Below are 27,562 nucleotides of genomic sequence, written 5' to 3' on the forward strand. Positions count from 1 at the left end.
CATGTGTGATTGTGTTCTTTTGGGTGTCATTTTCCAGGATGTTTTGTTCATAGGAATAACCTTTCTTGTTAACCAGTTATTTTATTGTTGTTTTGGGATTAACTAAGAACCAAATCTGTACCCACTTCCAAGACCTTAAATCACAAAGGAAATATATGGCACCAACTGAAACATGCAATATGTAGTACATACTTTGTGTAGATGTCCTGTCCGTCACACACAAACTCAAATGTATACTGAGCATCAAAAGAAACTTATCACTTATATTTGAATAAAATTAACTAGATGTGATTGATAAATGACAAACTCTGTTTTAGAGCAGGTGCAGTGACTTTTTATTGTGCTGATTAACAATTGACATCACAAAGATGCTGCAAAATGATCTGTTGATTTTGGGCAGGGTTGTGGCTCTTGGTCTCCCAGTTCGTGGCCTGTCATTGACAGTGTGTCTGGTTATACCATCTCACCAGGTTTGAAATTGCTGGCTGCGAGCACCCAAGATGGCGAGCCACAGTATGCTGCCCTAGTCCAGCCTCAACATGCCGATTGCACGAAGGCGCTGCTCTCTTGACAGACATAGCATTGTTTTTTTCTGTGATTTGCTTTACTTTTATTCAAGCTTGCAATTCAAAAGCTGAAATCACTCCATAGCCAGTGTCCAATCAACTGTCTTGCTAATTAGGTGATTAAGTGCCTATGCTTCAGTCATAGTCAGTCAAGTGTGTCATGGTCAAGGATGAATGATTGAGTGATTAAAAAAAAAAAAAAAACATTTAATCAATGTTCATCATTTATATACCTTTTTTTAAAAAAAAAAAATAGAATGTGTTATAGTAGTGATAAGTTTCTTTTGATGTTCGGTATATTTGTCAAATAAGGAAGAGTTTACAATACTGCTTCACTTATGGCAAGAGACTCATTCACTGGCCTAGAACAGTGGTTTTCAACCTTTTCATCTCAAAAACCAGTGTTTCCAGAAGGGACCACCAGGTGTACCAATAACTATGTGCAATCTTAAATGGCTGTTGTAAAATAGACACCTACCCCATTACAACCGGTTTTCTCACTGAAAATGCAACATCATCTAACTATTTGACAAGAGTGCACCACACTCAACACAGAGTGGCTGCTTTGGTTGTGGAATCATATCATCATAAAAGAACAACTGCTGGTGTGTACCAGTACTGGTAGGCGTACCACAGGTTGAAAACCACTGGCCCAGAACATATTAAGGGGAACAAAGTTTTACATTTCTAGCCCCATATTTAACATATTTCAAACTCCTAGCTCATTATGCATTTTGTTTATCATATGCCTGACTATGTTCTTATGCAAGATGTAGAGCTTTATGTAGCTCAACTTTTTTTTATGTTCTTATGCAAGGTGTAGAGCTTTATGTAGCTCAACATCATAGGCTAGAAGTCACCATATCACTGTTTCATATCAGTCAAAAAGTTCTTTCATGTAATTTAAAATATGAAATAAACAGCATTTCTCTCTATATATACTTTATTGTATATAATATTTTACCATACGAGGCATTCCAACAGTCTATTGTAATGACATACACCCAACTTGCTTTACAGCCACATAAATATTGGCAAACATGCACAATGACTATCATTCAAACTTTAAAAACATAAAAAAAAGTGTAACTTAAAAGGGTTCTGTAATACATAACGATGGAGATATACACAAATACAAATCAGGATATGCAAATGTAAGTATTACAAGAGCCAATCAAATCATGTGAAACTCTCCAAAAGTGAAGACATGTTCAGTGCAGTGAAACCGATTACCTATGTATCATATTTCCTCCAGGCTTCTCTTGATTGCTTCTTTTATTTCTGCATCTGAGTGGAAATACAACACAATGAGAAACATGCACTGCAAGGATAATTCAAACCAAACAGATGCCATTCAAATCATCATCATTACTATATATCAGGGGTGTGCAATTTTTGAAAAACACTTGGTAGAAAAATCTACTTGTCCCCTCCCCTCCCCTCCCCATTGCACAAAACTACAAGTTATATTCAAAAAGTAGAAAATAACTTGTAGGATTTTGGTTTTTATTTAACCGTGAACACAATAAATTAGTGATAAACAGGGTTAACTAAATTCTTCTACATACACAAAAGGTTCCTTGTGACCCCACCTCACCTCAACAGATGCAGAACATACTTTAAGGAACTGTTCCCGTCAGTGTAATTTGGAACACATTTGTTAGTAAATTTAAGTAACATACTAAGAACTATAATAAGCAATACTTGGAGTTATTCAAATATAAAAAGCTATAAGCTGAATTCATCTCCTGATGTGCAGGTGTTTTAGTTTGTTGCATCACAGTTACAAAATCATTGCCAACTATTACTGCTGCTTTGTGGAATTCTGATTTTTCTTGACATTTTTTCAGTTTTGTAACTGCTGGACCCCAGATTAAAGGACTTGTGTATAACCTGTCAGGTTAAGTTTCACCAGCATTTTATTATTTGATTTTTTTTAAAACTGTGCCTTTTTTAAATGTGCCCTCATTCTGCAAAGACAAAATCTATATTTTTTTGTGATCCTAGTTTTATACCCCAATTTATTTATTTTTTGGGGGGGGGGGGGGAATCAACGTTCTTTCTCTGCACTACTCTCACTGAAAAATAAATACATTAATTAACAGATTAACACATTGCCATGAGACTTAGTCTATTATATTTTAAAATAAAATATTGTACAGAATCTCATATATAAACATTTAATTTATATCATTATAAACATATGTCAGTCTTCATGTTTTAATAGTTTTACAAATCAATGGAATATGCATGTTTATGTCCAATAAATAACTAATATCACGTCTGTTCATTTTTTTTTTAATATAGAATTTAGAGCTAAAAAAAAATATGTAAATATGATAAATGGCAAACTAGTTTACCAACACTAAAATCAAAGAAAAAAAAAAAAAAAAAAAAACCTTCATGACTACAGTTTTTTTTTAATTTTTTTTAAATGTAACTTTACTAGATGGCTGCATTTAAATGTCAGGTTTGTGTATTAAGCAGTATCACTTATTTGCTAATTTACAAAGAACGTAAATACCTTAAGTTTAAAAGATTAGTCTGTGCCTAGGGTAGGCTCTAGGGTAGCCATTTCTGGGTTTCTTTGTAACCAATAGAAGATCCGATTTTTCCCCACAGCTAGCCAATCACAAGTGATAGGGGTGGGACGTAAACACTTTTTAAAATGGTGCTAGACTACCCAGAGTGTTTTTCTAGCAACAGAAAAAACAGGTAAAATAAATAAATACAAACTATGTGTCCAATAGGCACAGTATAACGGCAAAACTTGCCCCTCACAGAAATCTTTTTGTCCCATGCTTTGGGTGATATGAACTGCACACCCATGGGTGGGTGGGTGGGTGGGTAGGTAGGTAGGTAGATAGACAGCAATAGTTCTTCATATGCATGATGCAAACAGAAAAATACAAATGCATTACTTCATAATCCCATTGGAAAGATTATGAATAATATCGGTTTAGACCCGAAATTTGGTTTTGGTTACAAACCCACAAGTATCCCCAGGATTCAAATAAAACTACAATTTCAAACACTTCAGCTATATAGAAAAAAAAAACACACCCTGTCCTTTATTGTTTTTCTCCTTTAAACTCAATTCCACTGCAGTCTTCATGTCGTCACGATCTGTAAAAAAAAAAAAAATTGGAACATATTTAGACATACACCTTAACGACACATTTCAAATCTTAAACATATTTCCGACCCCCCCTCAAGAAAATACAAAGTACTATGTTTGATTTTATCACACTACATTTATTGTAATCAGTCAGCTAAAACAAAAAAAAAGCCATGTGCAGTCATCCTATCTCTGCTGCAGCCAAACCTTTGCCAATGTCTGTAATGCTATTCAGCAGTGCACACATCATCTCTCCTTCCAGCTGGTGAGGGTTAAGGATATGTGCTGTCCTCATGGTTTTAAGAAATTGCAGCTCCAACTCATGAAAACCCTTGTCTCCAGAAAGAATGGTAAATTGAATATGCTTGGGCAGCTGTTCATCGAGTCGGCCAGCCTGCAGGCAGAAAAACAAAACCAAATGCGTGGTACCAAGAATGAAGCAAATACGCTCAGCAAGTCCAGTGATATGAAAACAATTCTTTTCACAGTATTAGAACACTCCCTAAAAACAGACCTACATTCATTTTTAATTTTTTTTTTGGTCAATTTTTTAGTGGAGAGCTGGTGTACTTTTCTTGTGAATCAAGCAACCGAATAAATGCATTACTAACATGCACACAGATGGCAAAATCAGCTGCATCTTTTCTATCACTGCACCGTGGATGAAGGAAGAAACATCCAGTGTTCACAAGATAATTGTAGACTTTGCATCCGTCTGGAGCCCTCCAAATGTTCTTCCCACCTGTAAAAGTTGAACTGGGCTGAAAATTGTACAAAAATAAGTAAACCTAATATCACTAACCCATAACTGTAACAAAGTCTGCTGACACCAATCATAATGTAAGGTTGTTCTAGCACCACCTAAAAATTAAGAAGCACCTTCTGTGAGTGGGACATTCTTAAATAATTCATCAAAATGCAATGGGAATAATCTTCAAGTATATGGTCGGCCAAAGGCCTAATTACTTACAGTTTGAACGATAAAAAAAGTGATTTAGACAAATATTCAATCTGAATAAATAGACACTTTGTTTAGGTTATTTGACTGCCTTACCTTGAAATCCCCAAACAAATATGCCCTGGTTTAAGTATCCTGGCAGACGACTGAAAAAACATGGCCAGTTGTCTAGATCAACAAACACAATGTGGGTCGTGGTCATGAGATAGTCCATGTCTGGAAGCTCATGCTTGGACTCTTCCTGGGCAGGTTTCTCACACTTCTCATTTCCTAATTGAGAAAACAGAACTTGTTACAGTGACACCATAACAATGTATAGGATATTGTCAATGGCAATGTTTAGGTTTATTTACTGTCCTATCCCTGCATTTGTTTAACCACTTAAACAATTATGTGAAACAGCAACAATCTTCCACAGACTAACTTTCGCAGTGTTCTCTTTATACTGTACTATGGGACTGCTGAAATTCCTACAAATTACTGGACATATTTTAAACAGCTTTTCCCAAGGAAAACCTAACATCAAATGGAGACAACACTCTGGGGGAAAAAAATAAAAATAAAAACAAAAATCAACCTACTTATGCTCATTGTGTGAAGTGCCAGCTACTCATATGTGGGTTAATTTGTTTAAGAGTGATAAGCAAACTACCTTTCAATCCTGGCAGGATCCCAGATTTGGACGACTGGTCTGGTGTGCAACTTGGCTGCTGTCCTTTAGGCATAGGACTAGCATGAACACCAGAAGAGGTGGTTTTGCTTGCAGGGCTCACAGTACATCCAGCCTGGGGAAAGCAGTGCTTTGAAAAATAGTGATTGTGGCCACCATTAAGATCAGACAACCTCTTAGTGCATGAGCCACAGCAAACCAAAAATTTACTTTTCTTCTTTGTGAACCCATGTATCTTTGTGTGTTTTTGCATGGCTTCCAGAGTCTGTGATGTTGCTATACATAATCTACATCGGAACCACAGCTTGCTCTGTTGAATCAAGTTTTTCAGGCACTTCTTGCGAGCAATTTGCTTTTCTGACTTGTTAGAACAGGACATCTTGCATCTACAGGACGTTTTGGTTTCAGGGTCTGTAGCTGCTTGGTTTTGGAGTGGAGAGTCATTTCGTTCTGCCACAAATACATAATCCTTGCTGTGGTATGATTGGTAGTGGTTTAGGAACTCTTCTTGCATGTCATATTGCAGGCCATCACAGAGCCCACAGAAGTACTTAACGTCAATCTCACCCTCATGCTCATCCTGAAAGTGACGATAGAGGGTTTCCACTTTCAGGAAACGCTGCTTACAGTAGCCGCAGACATACTTTTGGAACCTATGGTTGTTCATCTCTTTGCAGTGATTGTATACAGCTTTTTCGGAAACAAAGAGTTCCTCACAGATCCTGCACAGCCATTTGCCACTGGGTGCAGGGTCTGAGGTGGCCAGACTTGGTGTTCTAGCTTGTCCTGTGCTACCGCTTTGTTCTGAAAAGGTTGTTGATGATTTAGATGTGGAGGGAGAAGGCACTTCCTCGAGAACCTTTTTCTCATAGCAAAAACCATGGCCATCGTGGGAGTCCATCACATGGGACAGGATATCCTCTTTTCTAGGCATTTCTATCTTGCAAATTTGGCACCAGAACAGGAAGTTGTTCAGGTGGGCCCCACCGTGAAAACGGCTCATGTGTAAACCAATGACTGCCAGATCCCCAGCCTGCTTTCCACAAACTGCACATTTGTAGAATATCTGGTTAATCGCAATAATGTGCTTTTCAACCTCCACTTCTGTGTTGTAATGCTGGTTGCACTCACAGAAGAAGGCTGACACCACAGATCTGGACCCAGGCGAGATTGTTTCTTGGCTTTTGCCTTCACTGGCTCTCATGCGTTTTGCACTGGAGGCCCCGGAACCTTTACTCTCAGGCTCTTGCTTCAGGGGCCTCTTAAGCGGAAAGGATTTTGGTCTGACGTTATTCAACACCAAGCGAAGGTCAGGGGGATTCTTGCTTCTTTCGTAGAAATCACAGAATAGCAAGACAGCCTTCTCCATGGAAGATACAACCTCAACTTTATGCCGAGTTAGATGCTCATGGCTTTTCATTTGACTTTCATCTGTGAAGAGTCTGGAGCAACCTAAGCAATGCCCCTTTACTCTGAATACCTCAGCAACCTGGACAACACTTTTGTGAGAGACAGCTATTGGACCAGCATTTTTGCATGCAGTTCTGTAAACAATAAAAAAAAAATCTTCTTGTTAATTAAAGCATGGTTTTAAACACATTTTTTACATGCACCAATGCAAATAACGAAATGCTAATATTGTATTCCTTACTGATCGCCTTGCTATAGCAATATAAAGCATCCCGACTCTCTCCAAACATAGAATATTGTATTTATTATAGAAATTTACATTCCAAAAATCCAGTTGACAGCAAATAAAGGTAAATTGGTAGGTTAGGTTGAGTCACAAACACCCATTACAAGTGAGTGAATTCAACTGTATGTTTTACTGAAAAGCTGTACTTATTGGTCACATGTTTCTGGCAATTCCCAGACAGGCTACAATTAGATGTACCAACATGATATTTTCTCTAGCTACCGCATGCAGTTTATTCACAATTGACCATTGAGATGCTGGGAATCAATTAAGTAGAAGAAGCTTGATAACATGCGAAAGTAACTGTGCAGCAAAATTGCTATGCCTATTCTTTATGCATTAAATGACTATATCATGTGTAACTAGGGGTGAAACGATTCATCGTGTACCGATGCATCACGATACGATACACCTTCGTGTATCGTGATACAAGATTGAAATGAGGAGCTAATATGCCACATTTATTAAACTGTAAATCATGAAAGAAAAGGTCTTGGTTGTTTGAACGTAAACTCCACTTGATTCTAGACATATCCCATTGTGCAATGAGCCGGTCAGACGCTTCCGGAATTTAAGCAGGAGTAGAGGAAACAATGGCGAGTTCATTTTAAAATAATTTAATTTAGGGTTACAATCGTTAATGAAAACTGATAGACAAAAACATGAAATTTAGAGAAACAAAACTTAGAAAAAAACATTATTATTATTATTATTAATAAATTATTATTATTAATAATAATAATAATAATAATAATGAGACAAAAATAACAAGAATATTTTTGTTGTGGACAGAGAGGAATCAGGAAGCAAGCAGTCTGTAAAAACTCGCTGCTATGACTGTAATTTATATATATATACAGTGCCTTGCAAAAGTATTCACACCCCTGACCAATTCTCTCATATTACTGAATTACAAATGGTACATTGAAATTTCGTTCTGTTTGATATTTTATTTTAAAACACTGAAACTCAAAATCAATTATTGTGACATTGGTTTTATGTTGTGAAATATTTTTAAGAAAAATAAAAAACTGAAATATCTTGCTTGCATAAGTATTCAAGCCCTGAGCTGTGGAAGCTCCCAGTTTACACCGATGAAAGAAATTGCCCTAATGAGGACACAATTACCTTACCATTGGCCTCCACCTGTGAACCATTAAAGCTGCTGTCACATTTTCTGGATAAAAACCCCACTGTTAAAGGATCATTGGTCAGGCTGTGAATCTGAAGGAAAATGAAGACCAAAGAGCATTCTACAGAAGTTAGAGATAAAGTAATACAAATGCATAGATTAGGGAAAGGGTACAAAATAATATCCAAGTGTTTGGATATCAATAATCAGGAAGTGGAAGCTGCATCACACCACCCCCAGGCACTGCCAAGAAAAGGCTGTACCTCAAAACTCAGCGCTCAAACAAGGAGACTTGTGAGAGAAGCCACAGAGAGGCCAACAATCACTTTGAAGGAGCTACAGAGTTCAAGTCCTGATCTCAATCCCATTGAGCATCTGTGGCACTATTTGAAAATTGCAGTCCACAAGCGTCGTCCAACCAACCTGAACAACCTGGAGCAAATCTGCCAAGAAGAATGGGCCAAAATCACTCCGACACTGTGTGCAATAAAGCTGGTACATACTTAACCCAAAAGACTTAAAGCTGTTACTGCAACGAAAGGTGGTTCTACCAAATATTAATGTGTGGGGGTTGAATACTTATGCAAGCAAGACATTTCAGTTTTTTATTTTTCTTAAAAATATTTCCCAACATAAAACCAATGTCACCTTACAATAATTGATTTTGAGTTTCAGTGTTTTAAAATAAAATATCAAACAGAACGAAATTTCAATGTACCATTTGTAATTCAGTAATATGAGAGAATTGGTCAGGGGTCTGAATACTTTTGCAAGGCACTATATATATATATATATATATATATATATATATATATATATATATATATATATATATATATATATATATATAATGAGTAAAGTCATTTGTGAGGGAGGACAGGATATAAGAATGGACTTTTTTTTATGGAATTAACGTTTCCTGTGAAGCTATTTAGTATAGATGACAACAACTTAAGGCTGATAAAACTAGTATTTAAATTTTTCTAAATAAGCACATGAACAAAGTTTGTACTTTACAAACACATTGCTTAATATTTTTTTTCCCCTCTGAGAAACGTGCTAAGTAGATTTGGTTAAGTTAGCTGACATACTGCTTTGTCTTAAAACTCAAACAAGTTCTATACTACTTAGTGGTAAATAAATATCATTGATTTTCAACTGAATCTGTGTATAGAGCTGAAATGTTTTCAAGTCTGTCAAGCAGAGGAGTATCATGATATGAATCGTATCGTGGCTTGTGTATCGTGATACGCATTGTCTCGTGACCTTGGTGTATCCCCATATAAGTAACTCATTTTCTCAATGCGTAAAACACCCTGTATGCAGCTTATCTGGAGTGCTTACATGGTATCGATTCAGAGATCAAAGTGGTTAAAGAAAAGGGATTGTAATCAGGAGGTCCCCGGTTCAAATCCCACCTCAGCCACTGACTCATTGTGTGACCCTGAGCAAGTCACTTAACCTCCTTGTGCTCCGTCTTTCGGGTGAGACGTAGTTGTAAGTGATTCTGCAGCTGATGCATAGTTCACACACCCTAGTCTCTGTAAGTCGCCTTGGATAAAGGCGTCTGCTAAATAAACAAATAATAAATAAACAAATAATAACTATGTACAATAAAAATTAAAAACAAGTATTTTCACTTTTACTATGTGGTAAATCTTGGACCCGTTACAGAAACTAGATCTCGGGATTCAAACCCTACATTTGAGTGGGGAAGCTATGTAGTGATTAGTGTATGTGCAGGATAACTACTGAACTTATGTGCTAAATATGGACATATTCCCTAAAGTCTTTCTCCCCATGGCTGAAATGTACCTTTTATACAATTTCAATTACAGCTTTTGTACATAAACCTACAACAGATCCCACATATTGAAAATGCTGTACATAAAAGTTTGATCTGAAAAGAACTGACATACCACAAAAGCTCTTCAGATGGCCATTGCATTTTCTTGCTAATTTCTAGTCTTAGTTTCATTATAGTAATGTAAGCAACTATATTATACAAGGGCTTCTAGTAGTTACAAACATTAATTGTGTCTCACAAATCTACATATCATCCAAATCAAATCATTGGTCCTACTATCCTGAAAACGTAAAACAGAATCATCTTGCTATTTGTCAAAAAGTCAAAGGTTTCCCACAATCCTCGTTATATGTCTTTGTCAAACTTTGTGACAATGACCTTCGTAACAGACTTAGATTGCGAGTTATGAAGTGTGAAGGTTTTAGTATCTGTATCACATTTTGCGGATTGCATATAACTAGTCATTTTTATTAACAAAAGGATAGTTTCACTTTTGTTTAAATAACTAAAAAAAAAAAAAAAAAAAATCACTGCACTAAAAATGATAAGCTGTAGTGAAGTGGATAGGTCTGTTTACAAGTTGGTTTCATAGTCAACCAAATTGGTTCTGATAATTCCAGCAAGCCAGCATTACTCAAAAGGTACATTTTCCTGCTATGTTGAAATTAAGTTGTAATTTTGTATTTGTGTTCTTTGTTTTTAATAACGTAATGGTGGTGCCAACAGTACTGAGCAGACGTTTATTTTTAAATTATAAGCTTTTCCAGTCATCTAACATGGGATGATGACCACTCTACTTGGAACCCAATTTGGCTGAGATAAAGGGTGAGGTTTAGAATTAAAAACAGTTTACCTAAAATGTGCCGTCACCTCCACGTACGAGTTCAACACCTGCTTACAAGCTGTACACGTTATCTGGAAGGGAACTTCTTTGCATAAGGAGATCAGAAGCTTCTTAGCATATGCTGGAATAGGAATAGGAGCTGGAGTATCTTCTGTTTCTGTCACAAAAGAAAATACAATTTAGGTTAATCACAATATCAAGCGACTTTAAATACAGACCACTATATAGACCAATATATTTTAGTTTGTGATGTGTATCGTGCAGTACGAAATAAAATGAACAGTAATTGTAAGGAAAATTGTCTATAATATATATATATATATATATATATATATATATATATATATATATATATATATATATACACATACATACGTGTGTGTGTGTGTGTGTGTGTGTATTGCAGCTAAGGGTTAAACTCAGATTATTCTTTAGTAATGTGTGGCCCGCTATAAATATTAAGTTAAGCTAGTTTTCTGGATCTGCAGCCTGCGATAAGTTTGATTGCGCACCTTTGGTCTATTTCAGGGGTCTCCAACCTTGGTCCTGGAGAGCCCCTGTCCAGCAGGTTTTATAGGTGTCTTTACATCATCAGTGGTTAAAGATCTGGAACACCTGTTAATCTTGACTAATTAAGCCAATAATTGGATCAATCAAGTAACATAGATGGATTAAAACGAAAACCAGCAGCGACAGTAGCTCCCAAGGACCAGGGTTGTAGACCCCTGGTCTAGATGATCCTGAGCGTCCAGGATGACATCTGTAAATTCCTGCAAATTGCTTATGTTCCATGCAGTCAATTAAAGATACTGAGGCAGCATTATTTAGCGAATAGTCCATCATCTTTCATACAGCAGTGATGTACAAATAAAAAACAAATGAAAGTCAAGGAGCCACCGATTACAGGAATAAATGTAAGGGCCAGTATTTAAATTTCAACATGAGGGATTCTTAATATACTTTTTACTTAATTGCATTAAAGATATATTGCTTTATTTGTTTTCTCAGTTTAATAACTTATTTTTATTGTTTGTTACTTCACATTCCCTCAGCAAGTGGGGGTAAACCCTGTTACACATGACTTGATTATTTAGTAACTATGAAAACACACATCACATGGTTCTGAAATAGCATGAAAGCAAACTATTCCAAACCTACCGCTTAGTTTAATAGACTGCTGAAAGTGATTCTTTGCAGACATGTGCTGCAAACATTGATCCCTTACGTTGAAAAGGAGGAAGCAAAAGGGACAAGCAAAACACTGAACTTCCTGACAATGCTGAGTGCTGTTATGCCCATCTGCATCCACAGATTTGATCTGAAAAAGGAAAATTCTCTCACAAATCATTAAGCATATTTCAGAAGTCACATTTGTCCTTTGCTGAAAATTAGTTTTGACTTTGGTAACACATGTGTGGTATTTTTTTTTAAACCACTCAAAACAGCAAATAAAATAATAAAATAAGTGCTTCATATCATTGGTTACCTATCTTTAAAAATAAAAAAAAATTAAAACTGTGGTTTTTGTACTTAGGACTACAGTGTAACATCCATTGAAAACAACCAACTACTTGTCAGAAATGTAAATAAAACACACGTAAAAACAGTAACCAATTTAAAAGAAAGCCAACCCATCAATTTCTCCCTGATGTTAACAGAAAAAACAGATCCACCTGATAGTGCATCCTTGCAGCTGTTACCTTAGTATTCCTGTGGACATTGTACTGATCCTCAGATGGGTATCGCCTGGAGCAAGCAATACATGCAAAGGAAATTGATGGAGCTCCTTTGAGTGTAATAGTTGGATCACATGGAGAATGGTCAAATCTACAAGACAAGACAAAACAAAACTGATATTTCAGTCAAACAACTGACCAATTGACCTGGACTGGCAGTGGAACATACCATTTTTGGGAGAAATTGTGAAAGCAGTATCTAAGTCAATAAAGATAACTATCCCATGTATGAAGATCTACTTTTAAAAGTTTAGCTTGTATAGAAAACCTGCCTTTTCAGATGGCCAACCAGAAGCTGCCCATTGTCAAACATTCGATTGCAGTGCAATATAGGGCACATAACCGGCTTCATATTTGGCAAGGTTTCACATCTCAAAGAATCTCTGTATCCAGAGTTTAGAGAGCCTGGTCGAAGACCTGTATATAAGAAATTCAAAAATGCAACACAAAACACACATTAAGCTTAGTAAATGTTACATGTTTAATTCAGAATTAATGAAATTTATAATTAAAGTTCGGGAGGAGGGTCAGACACCAATCTCCGCATCACCAAATTGAATCATTCAATTTACACATTAGCTAATTTAAATTGTTATTATTATTATTATTATTATTATTATTATTATTATTATTATTATTATTATTATTATTTATTTCTTAGCAGACGCCCTTATCCAGGGCGACTTACAATTGTTACAAGATATCACATTATTTCACATTATACAGATATCACATTATTTTTACATACAATTACCCATTTATACAGTTGGGTTTTTACTGGAGTAATCTAGTTAAAGTACCTTGCTCAAGGGTACAACAGCAGTGTCCCCCACTGGGGATTGAACCCACAACCCTCCGGTCAAGAGTCCAGAGCCCTAACCACCACTCCACACTGCTGTGACCACTATAAATACCCTCTTCACTTATCTCTCAGTTGCGTTTTGATTTCATCGTAACCCACCACCTCCCCATCTCCACCTTTCTTAATAACAGTTTTTATGTTTTATCAAATGGGGGTCTCAGCCTCGTCCAGTCGGCCAGGCAGCGAACCCTCAAACCAAGTTAGGTTTGATGCCAAATGAATGTGTATATACAGCATACTTTTCTGTTAAATCACAAACTCCGCATTCTCTACAATAAATATTTGTACTAAAACATTTTGTGTTTGGTGTTTGTCCCGAACTACTGAAACTCAATTATGGAGGTATATGTTTATTTTAATCCGTGCAATACCTGGCATTTGCAACCAGTGGTCAACACATCTTTTGGCCTCCTCTTTATGAGATAGTCCTTCAATAAATTCCAGTTCCTGTAAACCATGGGCATGCTGAGAGTCAACCTTCTCCTGAAACAACAGCAACAACAAAAAAAGGTTAACCTTATGAGCTGTATCTCTTGATGGGGTAGAAAATGCTAATTTAAAAAAAAAAAATAATGAGAAAAACACTTACTGGACACACCAAACAAAACTAAACCTATATCTGTATTGCTCTAGTCCAAAAATAAATAAATAAAATAAATAAACAAGAGATTGGTATAAATACCTGGAACTCAAGGGTTTAATTAAAAAGCCTCACAACTTAAGAAAACACACACAAAAGCAGACAACATGCACCCCTGTTAACGAAGATAATTATAGTTTAATTAGATTTACAAGGTCATGACCGTACCTCCCCTTTGGTCCTCATCCATTTTTACAAAGTGCTAACCAATATATATATATATTTTATTTTCCTTTAAGTAATATGTGCTAGGCTGTCAGAGTCATGACATCACAATTAATTGCCAGTGACATAAAATGATGTGAAAGTGTCGTACAAATTGATCATACTCATTTTTGGTGTGTTTAAACACCTTGGCCCTGAATTAGAAGCAACGCGCAATCCCCGTGCACAATTTGTGCCTCGCAAAAATTTAAATTTTCAAACATGGCACAAAGCAGTTGCGCAAAATTGGAATATAGCAGTTTTTGTTCAATTCGCAAATGTGTTTGTGCCTCGCAAAACCGCCTGTGCATTCATTACCAATATAGCACAAATGCACAAAAGAAAGCTAATCAAGAATGCGCAGAATTGGAATACAATACAGCAACTTCCAGGCAGCTATTACAGGTGTACAGTGCATCATTATTTCTCATACTCTCCACATGAGTGTAACCTGCACTTGAATGCCGAATCAAACCTCAACACACATCGGTGGCAATGGCACCCCGAACAGCAGTATGCACATACAGAAAGAAGCTACTAAATGGAGAAATTAAACGATAGCTTAAAACATGCATTCAAAATCAAACTAAAATATTAATATTTTGTAATGACTTGCTAGTGAGTAGCTCAGAATTACGCTGCATACAAACATGACACATCTCTCTACACTGTAACCTGTTGTCCTGGCCATCCACACTACACATCTTTACTAAAGTGTAACTAACAGAATATCAGCTTTTCCCACAGCTAGCCAATCAGAAGTGACAGGACGTGGGACGTAAACACTTTTAAAAATGTTTGTGTAGATGCTAGACTTCTGCTATTCAGTATTCAGAAACTTGCGTGACTCTAAAAATATACCAGGAGTGTCTTTCTAGCAACAGAATGAACATATGAATAAATAAATAAATAAATAAATAAATAAATAAATAAAAAAAATAAACTACTCATCCAATGGGCAAAGTATAAACGGCAAAACTTCTTGGCCGTCACACAAATCTTTTTCTCCCGGGAGTCAGGCAATATGAATTGCACACCCCTGCAATGCAATTCCAATTTAAAGCCATCAAGGGAATGTCTTGAAAATTCAAGCCCTAAATATAATCCACCTATATGGATACTGTATACGACCATTGTGAGGAGACAATCTTAACGACACATTTTAATAAATAAAATGTACCTTAAAGGCTTTGTCTTTCTCTTCTCTCTCCTGTTTCTCAACAGCAACATGGTGGGCCAGTTGATCCAGCGTAGAAGTAACTCTTTCCTTCTGCCGGTCAACGTGGTCTTTCGGTCTCAGTTTACTCTGAAAAGTTAGTGAACAGACAGCTGGTAGGTCAGTGTCAAATTTCTCTCAAAACCAGCAAGAGGCAGATGAAAAAAATATTGGACCAGCAGCGCTCAGAATAGCAAACATATTAAAATGACACATTTTCAGTGCAGGGAAATCTTTAAGACACCAAGCTACTGTATTTTTCAACCAATTTAGAATGCCTGAAAAGCTACAACAATCTCTAAGGAAGTGGGCGTCAGTGACGAAAACACTATGCGTCGCATTCTGAGTAGTTCTGGTTAAAATAAATAAATAAATAAATAAATAAATAAATAAATAAATAAATAGTAGTGTTGGATATTTTAAGTGCCGCGAGACTTTATTCTCTCGTACGTGATTCTCGGCCGCTATCTTTAAGGATTACAGAAAGTCAGTACACTGCAGTAAGTAAACAGTTTTGGAAAAAAAAAAAAAACACGATATTAAGTCTATCTAGGTGTTTTGCAAGCAGTGACACTCGCTTTCACTCTTAAAACTCAGCCCCATTCATTTTGGGGCACCAGCGCACCGAAGGTTACAACATACTCGGCAACCGTAAAAGCCACCTACCTGGTTGTTTAAAAGTACAGACTTGGGGCTTTCCAAAGGCGTATTCAGAGTGTGTATGTGGTACTCCTAGCCAGAACTACGATCGCCTGAAGTTAACTTAGGGTTCGTTTTAAATCTATAGCTCCGTCATTGTAGCAACTAGACTGCAAAGGGGCGGTATCGTTGGAAAGCTTAAAAGCTCAGCTTCCCCTCCATGTTCATTTCATATTGAGGTTCAATAGTGCAGTGTTTTTTTTTTTTTTTGAGCCATCTATGATTACAATATATATAGCAGTGACCAAACATGATTATTTTGGAAAAAACGTGTTTTATTTTTTTGTTTTGTTTTTTTACATATATTCTCATCTCTACCATATACAGTATGCAACTTACATAATATGAAAGGACATTTTGTGGCCTTTCATTTGATATGTTACATGCATGCAGTACAAACTATCCAGTAGTTAAACATACATAAATGAAAAGCACCTTTTTCTTCTGCTGCATGCAAAAACTTCACATCAGGCAATGGTAAAACCAATGGAGAGTACTCTGTCTCACAGTGATGAACAGCTGTTATGTAGGGCTGCAACGCAGAGTACATTTTGACCATCGAAGGTTCGGAACACATTACCGAGGGAAGGTTCGAATTTCGATGGTACTCATTTGCATAATTTTTGGTGACGTCACCATACTACTTGTTTATATTTGATTGAAAATCCTATTTTACAGGCAATACATATTAATGGAATAAAACATTCACATGTAATTTAAAAATACATTATATAGAACAATAATTATGTTTTTAGAAATTTAAATAAAAATACACGTTGTTTATTTACACATAATTGTAAATTCTAAGCAGGTTATCAGTCACATTTTACTACTACTAAAAATATGAATAATACTAATAATAATAATAATATGAACTTACGCTGGTCAAGTGACCCCCGAGATTGGTTATGCCTCCATGATACGAGTCGCTTGCACAGTTTGCATTCAACTTTTTTTATTAGTCGTCTGGGCATTCAACAAAAAAATCCCAAACAGCAGAGGGGTTTCAAGACATTTCTTTCAATACAGCTTACGCCTTACGCACGCTACAACGCTTTGCTCTCGAGACGGCCAATGAAGAAATTAAAGGTTTGCTTCTGGATAACACGAGCTGGAGCGGAGAGGGGCGAACGGTGCTCAGTTTTCGAAATTAAAATTATTAGTGTTAGCGTATATTTTGTATGTTTCAAACATATTCTACCATAGCACTTATCTTACACTGTCTTGTACGCTAGGTATTTTATTTTAAAGCAACACCAGTGTGAATGATGATGCAGTAAAATATATATATATATTTTATGTAAAAGTGCCTTTTCTTTTGCCATTCCCCCCTAAAATTTTGGAATCCTCTCCCATTGGCTGCAGCACAGGGGGGGAAATCCCCCCAGCACAAAAAAATTGAATTCAAGCCCCGATTCAGTATTGAATTGGGTATACTCACGCTTGTCTGAACAGAGGTACCCACTTCATCTTCATCACTGAGCAAATCAATGCATTCCAACACCGGTCTTAAAACACCGGCCTATAATTAAAATAAAGTAATAAAATCAAAAATATATAAAATATCAAGGATGTATTTATTTCTAAACTTAAACTATAAATAGCCTAAATAACAGAAAGAAAAAAACATATTGCAACAATATTTCACTTTTTAAATATGTGGGAGAAACTTCACTTAAACTATTACTTTTTGCATAGACTAGATTAACTAGACAATAACACGCCTTTTTTGATCTCTTTATTCCTCAACCAATAACACTATGTAACACAATTTTTGTTCCTGGGTAGTAAGTGTTATTTCCTAATTGCTTATGCCTCAAAAGTATAGAAAATGGCTATTATTCCCCACAAACTTTGCTTTTGTGACCAGGACAGTGATATTTTGAAATTTACCTATTTCCAATGAGAAAACGGGCGAATTTGTGTCTTTTCGTTCACATAAAGTCAGAAAAAAACAACATATGAATCCAAATTAACGTGTATTTATACTAAAGTAATACAAAAATGACTACAAAAGATTTAGAAGTGAGTAGTTTTTCGAGATTTACGATTATACTGTAAATCACTTTCACGAATCAGCCCCCAAATGTAGTCTCCCATCATGTTCTCGTTATACTGTCCTTGGTAGCGGCGTTCAAAGCCCAGTATATCCTGGTGGAAGCGCTCGCCTTGCTCCTCCGAGTACGCTCCCATGTTCTCCTTGAATTTATCAAGATGAGCATCAAGGATATGGACTTTGAGGGACATCCTACAGCCCATTGTGCCGTAGTTCTTCACCAGAGTCTCAACCAGCTCCACATAGTTTTCGGCCTTGTGATTGCCCAGGAAGCCCCGAACCACTGCGACAAAGCTGTTCCAAGCCGCTTGCTCCTTACTAGTGAGCTTCTTGGGGAATTCATTGCACTCCAGGATCTTCTTTATCTGTGGTCCGACGAAGACACCGGCTTTGACCTTTGCCTCAGACAGCTTAGGGAAGAAGTCTTGAAGGTACTTGAAGGCTGCCGACTCCTTATCTAGAGCTCTGACAAATTGTTTCATAAGGCCAAATTTGATGTGCAGTGGTGGCATCAGCACCTTCCGGGGGTCCCAGCCGTACTCATCATACTTCAAGGCATCCAGCAAGGTCTTGATGCTGTTGTAATCCTCTTTGAGGTGCACCGAGTGAGCCAGGGGAAGAGACGGGTACTTGTTACCATTATGGAGCAGCACGGCTTTGAGGCTCCTGGATGAGCTGTCAGTGAAGGACAGTATAACAAGAACATGATGGGAGACTACATTTGGGGGCTGATTCGTGAAAGTGATTTACAGTATAATCGTAAATCTCGAAAAACCACTCACTTCTAAATCTTTTGTAGTCATTTTTGTATTACTTTAGTATAAATACATGTTAATTTGGATTCATATGTTTTTTTCTGACTTTATGTGAACGAAAAGACACAAATTCGCCCGTTTTCTCATTGGAAATAGGTAAATTTCAAAATATCACTGTCCTGGTCACAAAAGCAAAGTTTGTGGAGAATAATAGCCATTTTCTATACTTTTGAGGCATAAGCAATTAGGAAATAACACTTACTACCCAGGAACAAAAATAAATAAATAAATTGTTACACGGTGTAATAAATTAATTACATCTCTACTCTCAATACCTCCAAGTTAAAACACAAATGCTGACCAAGCTAAGTATTGCAAAGGTCAAAAATGTATGCTGTAATCAAACTTTAGCAATTACAATTGCTTTAGATTAACTTTAGTTCTAAATGATGAATGTTCCAACTGCATGTCTGTAAAGCTTGTTCAAGGATGGAAATAAGACTCCCGTTGCATAGCATTTCTGGTTTTACTATGAGTTTAATATGACACAAGTCTGTTACCTATACACCGTGGCTAATCAAGCTTGTATTAAACTCTGGAATGGGTGAAACAGCAATACGAGTCTTTAATTCTATTTATCCCCTTTGTTTAACAAAAAAAAAGACACCCACACAAGAAAAGCAACAGAGAGCATATGGACAGTGTGTACTTGTAGGCCTATAGGTCAAAGATTGCAATTCGTTTATATTCTAAATAAATCAAATTTATTCTCCTACCTTTCCTGCATCTCACCATAAAGAGCAGACACAAGACCAACTCGTTCAGTCGCTTACATTCTGAAAAACTCCCTCGGGACCTGCTTTCTATGACCCCGTTCACACTTGCGATTTAAGGCAGCCCTGGGCCGGCCTAGATTTAGGCCACCGTTTCGATGTGGCATGCAATCCAGGACCAGGACCAGGACCAGCCTTTACATATATATGAACGCAAAACAGACTTAGGGCCGCCTTTTCATATCACATTACCAATTTGAGTATGTAGCTCTGTAGCAGGGATCATAGGAATCCGTTTGCCATCCGGAGGACGAAGACTAACTTAGTAGAACTAACATGAATATTTATTTATTTTATTTTTTTACAACAGGGAACTATTTGAAATATTTGAAGTAAACAAAAAAGTGTGTTTATTTTATTGATTAAAGGCACTGGTAAGCGTGTAACTTGCTTAAAATTTGAAAGTGCAACAATCTGTATTTTCACTGTAATATTTCAATGCCTATGATTGTGATTATTATCGTTAATGTTATTCTACTGGCGATAGAGTAGTAGTTTATATGTAATGCTTCCCTTAATGAAGTTGCCGTAGCGATAAATGTGGAACATGCGTTTTGTTATAGCCATATGTTCGGCAATCTTCCAAGAGAAGGGATAATGCTAATGTTCAGTCTTTAATGCTAACGGTTAGGGACTAGAGAACAATAACAACAATAACGAGCAAAGAACTGATTAACAATCATGTTTGTAAACAAAGACGGTATTCATACAGGTTAAACAAATACATATAACTGAGAAGAAACATGTGTAATCTAAATTATATGAATATTTATTGTAAATGGAACGAATGTTAAATACAGTAGTTTATTTATGTATAAAATGATTCCAGGTGTAACCGGTTATTGAATAATTAATTATTTAATGCGATGGCTTTCCTTAGGAGGGAGCAGTAGTATTAGGTGGTCAGTCTTGAGCTTGTCTTGTGAACAACAGTCATTGTATGTACAACCTGTTAGTCATTTGCAATCTGAGTGAAGTATCCATTACGAAAAACAAATATTTATACATGTGAACACTAGCAAGTTGCAGTTTCCTGCGTTCTAAATACCTCAGTGTTCTTCACAGAATAATGTGATTGTGGGTGAGGGTAAGCTCGGACCATCACCGTTACACACCATAACATTAAGACATTTTTTTTTAAAATATATACCATAAAATTACTACTGTACTGCATTGAAAACAACTAATAAGAAACATCTGCTACGAATCAAGGATTACTGTATATCCTGGTAGCACTTCCATTCCAATTCCAATCAATTCGCCACATGTAGGCCTGCGTGGTTGCAGATCTAAATCTGAGGCGGCCCTGGGCCAGAACAGTAGTGTGAACAGTCTATTATTGCTCTGTCCCTTTTGAGGTCGTAATATTGTCAATTGCAAAAAACTTACAGAAACAAACTGCACCTCATCTTCAGTGTCATGATCACCAACATATTCCAAACTGTCATTTTTCGACATCATTACATGCATACCGTTATCCTGCAACAAAAGACAGTTGAAATTGAGAGTTGTACCGAGTCCTGCGCGGGTCAGATTTTTACGACCCGCTTCTGACCCGAACCCCAACCCGCTGCAACGCCTTACGCTTACGATTGTAAGTCGCCCTGGATAAGGTCGTCTGCTAAGAAATAAATAATAATAATTATAATAATAATAATAATAATAATAATAATAATAATAACACCGTCTTCTTAGCCGCGACCCGACACGCGTTAAAAAGACCTGCAACCCGACCCAAACCAGCAAGTGTTTGTCCTAGTTTACCTACTGCCTGCGTCAACTGACTCTTTCACCCTCTCTCACATTCACACACAGCTATCCCCGTACCATTCTCTGAACTGAGTTTATACAATAGGCTACAGCGTGGTAGCTTTCTCTAGTGGTCTGGATATATTTTAACATTGTAACATATCTCTACTTACTTGAATATAATATAGCTGTATATTGCTTTCGTGCCACCAGCTAAAACTAAGGGAGCTACACTTGTGCTTTCGCAGGTCATGTACCAGTTTTGTGGCTGTCGTACACAAAAACATGACGACAGGTTTTACAAGCGATACGATACAGTTCCAAGTAGCGTTGCCACCTGTCCCTGTATCGGACTGGGGTTGAGATGTCCCAGGATTTCAATGTGTATAGACATTAAGACATTGGTTTTTAATATGAATTATCCCGTTTTTAATCGTATGCTTCCACAGCTATGTAGATTACTACAGCAACATCAATACTGTAAACTCAGCACAAGTTAGTTACATTAAGACATATTACTGCAATAGACGTACAATATTAATTGGTTGTCAATACTATAACTGGATGAATATTGGGTTTCTGGAGTTTGTACCTGGACTGAGCTGTCAACCCTAGTTGCATCCGTGTGTTACCTTTCTGATTATCTTCTTATAATCAGCTTTACGGACATGCAAAACTAACAAGCCCCAAGGGCCAGAGCAGAATAAACTCCAAGTTTATATACTTATATAGCTCTGGGGTAAACCCCTAAACAGTTGCATAATGATAATAGCGATGCACCTTATAACAACGAACAATGACCACTGTCTGTAGTAATTAGAACAAAATATCTGCGGTTTATTACCAGAGAATACAAGCTCAACACGTGTCTTACTCCCACCATGGCCAGGAGAGTTGGAGAAAACTAGTCAGAGCACTTCCCTGACAACACAGACACCCCTCCCTTCCTGTTAGAATTCCCCCGAGGCACAGTCTTATAACACGTGTCACCAAATTGTCATTTTATTTTGCGAAATTTCCCGATGACAAAATTCACCTATCACTTATTTTTTTCACCAGCATCACGTTGTCTAAAGTTATTACAATGTTTAACTTAGTTCAAATAAATTAAAACGGAAAACAAAGTAAACTATCTGAACGACAGTTTTCACTACAGGGCCCACTTTGCTGATATAGTTACCATGCAACACCAGATATGTAAACTTAATACACTATTGAAAGCACAAGATAAAAAGTCAATACTTCATTTAGAGATGCGTGTTTGTAAACAAAGTAATACCAATAGACACAACTGCATACTCAAGGCCTTCTTGCACACTGAAGCTCAAAAACGTTACATTTCTCAGACTGAATATCCTAGATAGAAAAAGGTTATATTCAAAATCAACACATATATTTTAACAACTAATTATGATAATACAAATAATAATACTAATAAGCAAAAAAACAAACAAAAAAAACAAAACAACACAATACAGTACCCCGAGCTTCCTAACGTTGTAATGCAACTAGTTACAGTGCAGCTTTTCCCGGGGCTCATACTTCATTTTAAACTTGCGCGAGACAAGAATGAACATGTGCCGAGCACAGACCTCTGGGAAATTGAGTTTTTTCTTCATGTCTGGCATGGATTTTGTTCTCGAACGAGAATACGACAAGGACGACGAAACCTCAACATTTCACTTATTTATTTTTTTTTAAAAAAAATTGGTTTTATTTCTTTCAATTAATTGGCCTTAAAATATGTACAACTAAACATACATACAAATATAAGAAATTGAATGTAAACATGATTTGGATTTTAAAATACATATACGTATATCGAGAGCACAATTGTGAGATTATAGACAGATTAAAAAGTAATTAACTATGGAATACCTTTGTGTGGGCAGAGTCATCCCGGGGACTAAAAAGTAATGCGTGAGAAAGGGAAGAAAAGTTGCCATGGACGATGGGGCCATTTGTCTATCGGCTCAAACAGGGGAACTGTTTTCCAAAAATCACGGTGACGTACAGCGCCCACTACGGGTCACAGTCGATGTTGTTGTTGTTGCTATTATTATTATTATTATTATTATTATTATTATTATTATTATTATTATTATTATTATTATCCAAGACGACTTACAGGGCAGTACAGGGTTACAATGCAAGTTTAATATTTAAATACAGTAGTTTGCAGTAAGTGCAATAGTACGTCTAAAATACAATATGAACTAGGAACCAACAAGTTAGGATTACAAGAAGTTATATCTACAATGACATAATACTATTATTAGTGCAAGGATAGTGCATTAGGTGAGGGTCCATGGTGCTTAGATCAGGCAAGTCCAGTGCATGGGAGAGGTAGATCAACACTTTCAATGTGTCAAAAATGGGGGGGGGGGGGGGGGGGGGTTGAAATTAGATAAGTATTCACCCCCTTTGCTATGACACTCCTAAATATGCTCAGGTGCAACCAATTGCCTTCAGAATTCACACAATAAGTTAAACAGAGTCCATCTGTGTGCAATAAAAGTGGTTCACATGATTTCAGATTAAATACACCTGTCTCTGTAAGGTCCCACAGTTGGGTAGTGCATTCAAAGCACAGATACTACCATGACCAAGGAGCTTTCAAAACAACTCTGGGATAAAGTTGTGGAAAGGCACAGATCAGGGGAGGGGTATAAAAAGATTTCAAAGGCATTGAATATCCCTTGGAGCACAGTCAAGTCAATCATTAAGAAGTGGAAGGTATATAGCACCACCCAGAATCTGTTTAGAGCAGGCCGTCCTCCCAAAATGAGCAGCCGGGTAAGAAGGACATTGGTCAGAGAAGCCAGCAAGAGGCCAATGACAACTCTGAAAGACCTACAGCGTTCCATGGCTGAGATGGAAGAAACTGTCCATGTGTCAACAATAGCTCAGGTACTCCACAAATCTAGCCTGTATGGAAGAGTGGAAAGAAGGAATCCATTTCTGAAACAATCCCCATCCGATTTGACAGAGCTTAAATCATTTTGCCAAGAAGAATAGGCGAATATAGCACAATCCAGATGTGCAAACCTGGTAGAGACTTACCCCAAAAGACTCACAGCAGTAATTGCTGCCACAGGCGGCTCTACCAAGTATTGACTCAGGGGGGTGAATGCTTATCTAATCAAGACATTTCAGTATTTTTTTATTTTTCATTAACTGTTGTTTCACAATAAAAAATTCTCTTGCCTCTTCAAAGTGTTGAGTATGTTGTGTAAATCAAAGGAAAAAAATTACAATTTAAATGCATCAAGATTTCAGGTTGTAACACAACAAACTGTGAATACTTACTATAGGCACTGTATATGACAGTATTTCAAATAAGTGATGATGATGGTGATGATTATTATTATTATTATTATTATTATTATTATTATTATTATTATTATTATTATTATTATTATTATTATAGCCAGTATTAGTTATTATAGTAGTAGCATTAGTTTAATAAACAAGAGCCAGTCTGAAAGGTATTTTGGCAGTTCCTGTATAATAAGGACAGTCAACTTAAGTTAATATAAGACTTTTATTATAAATTACTTGGTTTAGAACACTGCGAGATGAACAAAACGAACGAAGTACTTTTAACACTGCATATTACTTTGAAGGAATGGGGTGCCGGAAGCCACAGAAAGTGAATAACGCAATACTGCTCTATGGAACTGGCCACTGCGCCATGAGAAATACAGTTTGTCGATTAATATGATTTAAAAAAAAAAAAAAAAAGTCCCAAAGTCTGGCACTATTTTTAAACCAACTATAACCTATATTTGCATCGTTTGCACGGTTAACGATGATACACTTGATCCCCATTTGATAACCCAGATTCTGATGATTGAGGCTGAACTAGATTTGGGCTTGACACCTTTAAATTTCTGTACTGCAGATCTGAGCTCATGCAGATGCTCGCCTGCATTTTGCTGTAAAAAAAAAAATTTGCTGCCTCTGTTCTGTAGTGCTGAGTCATGGAGTGTACTCACATTTATTGTAATCAATATACCTCAAGACTGGGTTTGCAGCTTTTGGGACTCTCGGCATCAGAATCAAAGCGATTCCCCTGGTAACACGGCAATGTGTTGCAATATTTAAATCAAAACCGAAATCCAGATTCTAAGGTTGCAGCTGTGGCTGCCCTACATCCCGTTTTAGGATGATTGCTGCAGCTTTTTTGGTTTTGCTGAGACCTTACAGTATCCAGTGCGTCTTGTTGTTATTATTGCTCTTATTGGGGACAATTGCTACAATTCTGTTTTTCTGCTGCTGGCATCGCAAGCTTCGTAAAGGCAAACATCCTATTAAATCAGTGTTGTCTGGTCGTTCAAGGAGTCGTGGTATGTATAAAATTCTTCTATTTCCAATGACGTTGTAATCCGCCGTTGCAAATACCTTTGAAATATATATATACGAAGACATTGCTCACATTTGCCATGGGATTATAATAGTCTGTTTTGTTAATGTCGTAGCTCAAGTCATGTCTTCAAATGATCAGGGATTCTGCAAAGCACAGTCCAGCTAACACTGCGGCAGGCTATTTCGGCTAGTAGATGCTTGATGTTTAAATCTATTCTTACATTCCAACTTTATATTCACTTCAAACTAGCTAATTGTGTTTGTATATGTTTGTGTCTGAGTTGTTGCATTTCATTGCATTACACATTTTCAAATTTTTTGAAAATTATAGATGATTAAAAACTGTATTATCACCATCTTGTACAGACATGTTCAGCAAATATTAGAACGTTTGTCCTTTTTTCCAGAAGCTGGTCTCCGGTCACATCATTTTCGATCAGAGGTAAATAATTAATTTTCTCTTAGCTGTCAAGGTCATCGTAAGTAGCTTTATGTTTGCTACAAGGCTATCAACCAGTAAGAAGGTTAGTTTACGATATCAATTGATAATTGATATAAAAAAGGAAATGGCATTTTACCATCCATTAAAAACAAAGGTTTAAATCGAACATACGCATACCAATGTCAATCATCTGTCTACCTGTCTGTATGTCCGATACACAGTAATCTATCTATCTATCTATCTATCTATCTATCTATCTATCTATCTATCTATATGTCTATTATGTCTATCTATAAAACCCCTTTTTAATCAAAGTTAAAATAATACTAGATTAACAATATGTAGTTTGTTAAATTACTTAAGTATATTTCACTGAAGTGTAAAAGACTGACATTGAAGATGTAGATATCTCAGTATCTCCTCTATTGCTTACGCTAAGTAAGGATATGATGATATGGCATTTAGGCCCCCCCCCCCCAAGTATAACTTGTACTTGAAGAAAACTAACGTCTACTCCTGGTTGTTGGCAGGGTTACAGACAGAGTCCTCGCCACACCAGAAGGAGTGCCAGAGCTCGTGTTGCAGAAGAGACCCAACCCCTGGTGGAAATTCCTGAAAGTGAGCAAGAAGCTACTGTCAGAAAACGCAAAATCAAGAAAAGGGTTCAACCAGAATTTTATCACTCTGTACAAGTTACACCAACACGCAAACCCGTAGGTATTTTGTACCTTTTCTGTTGTTTTAAGCATCTTAAAAACACCATTCTATGATTTAAAAAAAAGGTTTAATGTATATAAGAATAAATAATAAAATATAATGAAAAAGTATATAATCATTCCACAATTGAAAAACTAGGATTGTTAAGCAAGATGACATTTCCAAATTAGGAGGGCGATTTGAGGAATGAGATCATTGTTTCAGTGACTCGGTTTCATTCTTCCTGATGCCACCCTGTAGAATTTAGTTTCCCTTCCATCCAAACAAAATGCCTTCTGGAGGTTTGCTCTGTAATCTTTCTATGCCTGAACAAATTATATTTAGCTGCACACCTTGTGTGTGATGTAAACTCATGCATATGGGGCTACTCTATACAAAAGAATAATAACCAAAAAATGTTGAGGTCAGAAGCTTTTCTTTTTTTTTCTAGCGACCCGCCATTTAATTGTGCAGTAACAAAACCATTTAGACAAAAATGTAGCACTCAGTAGCTC

The 27,562-nt window shown here is 36.7% G+C and overlaps 2 protein-coding genes across 19 annotated transcripts in view; one reads left to right on the forward strand and one right to left on the reverse strand.

Annotated features, from left to right (window-relative positions):
* Positions 1-811: 811 nt before the first annotated feature.
* Positions 812-23,123, reverse strand: LOC117410443 (E3 SUMO-protein ligase ZNF451-like). 5 transcript variants are annotated; one of them, XM_034016990.3, is made up of 15 exons: positions 23,023-23,123; positions 21,182-21,271; positions 17,590-17,670; positions 15,414-15,539; positions 13,761-13,872; positions 12,800-12,944; positions 12,492-12,618; positions 11,950-12,109; positions 10,801-10,948; positions 5,295-6,856; positions 4,739-4,912; positions 4,296-4,426; positions 3,892-4,078; positions 3,630-3,692; positions 812-1,853 (listed from the first exon to the last, which is right to left on the reverse strand). In XM_034016990.3, the coding sequence occupies exons 2-15, from the start codon at positions 21,260-21,262 to the stop codon at positions 1,807-1,809; spliced, it is 3,144 nt and encodes a 1,047-aa protein (XP_033872881.3). In that variant the 5' UTR covers positions 21,263-21,271; positions 23,023-23,123; the 3' UTR covers positions 812-1,806. The 5 variants fall into 5 exon arrangements, with proteins under 5 accessions (XP_033872881.3, XP_058881001.1, XP_058881002.1 ...); XM_059025018.1 differs by lacking the exon at positions 23,023-23,123 and adding an exon at positions 22,386-22,440 and having other exon boundaries at positions 10,801-10,942; XM_059025019.1 differs by lacking the exon at positions 23,023-23,123 and adding an exon at positions 22,386-22,440 and having other exon boundaries at positions 812-1,847.
* A 2,448-nt stretch (positions 23,124-25,571) lies between these two features.
* LOC117410837 (dystonin) overlaps positions 25,572-27,562 on the forward strand; it is a 187,527-nt gene continuing 185,536 nt past the window's right edge. For 11 of the 14 annotated variants that reach the window (XM_034017698.3, XM_034017701.3, XM_034017704.3 and 8 more), the window contains exons 1-3: positions 25,573-25,890; positions 26,317-26,351; positions 26,882-27,064. In XM_034017698.3, the coding sequence (XP_033873589.3) occupies positions 25,710-25,890; positions 26,317-26,351; positions 26,882-27,064 (399 nt within the window). In that variant the 5' untranslated portion in view covers positions 25,573-25,709. Of the gene's footprint in view, positions 25,891-26,316; positions 26,352-26,881; positions 27,065-27,562 lie in introns of all 14 variants that reach the window. The other 3 variants (XM_034017703.3, XM_034017699.3, XM_034017714.3) reach the window with 3 other exon arrangements.

Source organism: Acipenser ruthenus, chromosome 6 (assembly GCF_902713425.1).
Source record: "Acipenser ruthenus chromosome 6, fAciRut3.2 maternal haplotype, whole genome shotgun sequence".
Classification (NCBI taxonomy): domain Eukaryota; kingdom Metazoa; phylum Chordata; class Actinopteri; order Acipenseriformes; family Acipenseridae; genus Acipenser; species Acipenser ruthenus.

What these genes read in the sequence shown, in the direction of transcription:
- LOC117410443 (XM_059025017.1), bottom strand. Translation starts at nt 22,424, where the DNA reads ATGGTGGGAGTAAGACACGTGTTGAGCTTGTATTCTCTG. An exon ending in CCACTGGTTGCAAATGCCAG is followed by an intron (nt 12,945 to 13,760) that starts GTATTGCACGGA and finishes TCTTATATACAG; the next exon opens with GTCTTCGACCAGGCTCTCTA. An exon ending in GAAAAACAATAAAGGACAGG is followed by an intron (nt 1,854 to 3,629) that starts GTGTGTTTTTTT and finishes ATTTCCACTCAG; the next exon opens with ATGCAGAAATAAAAGAAGCA.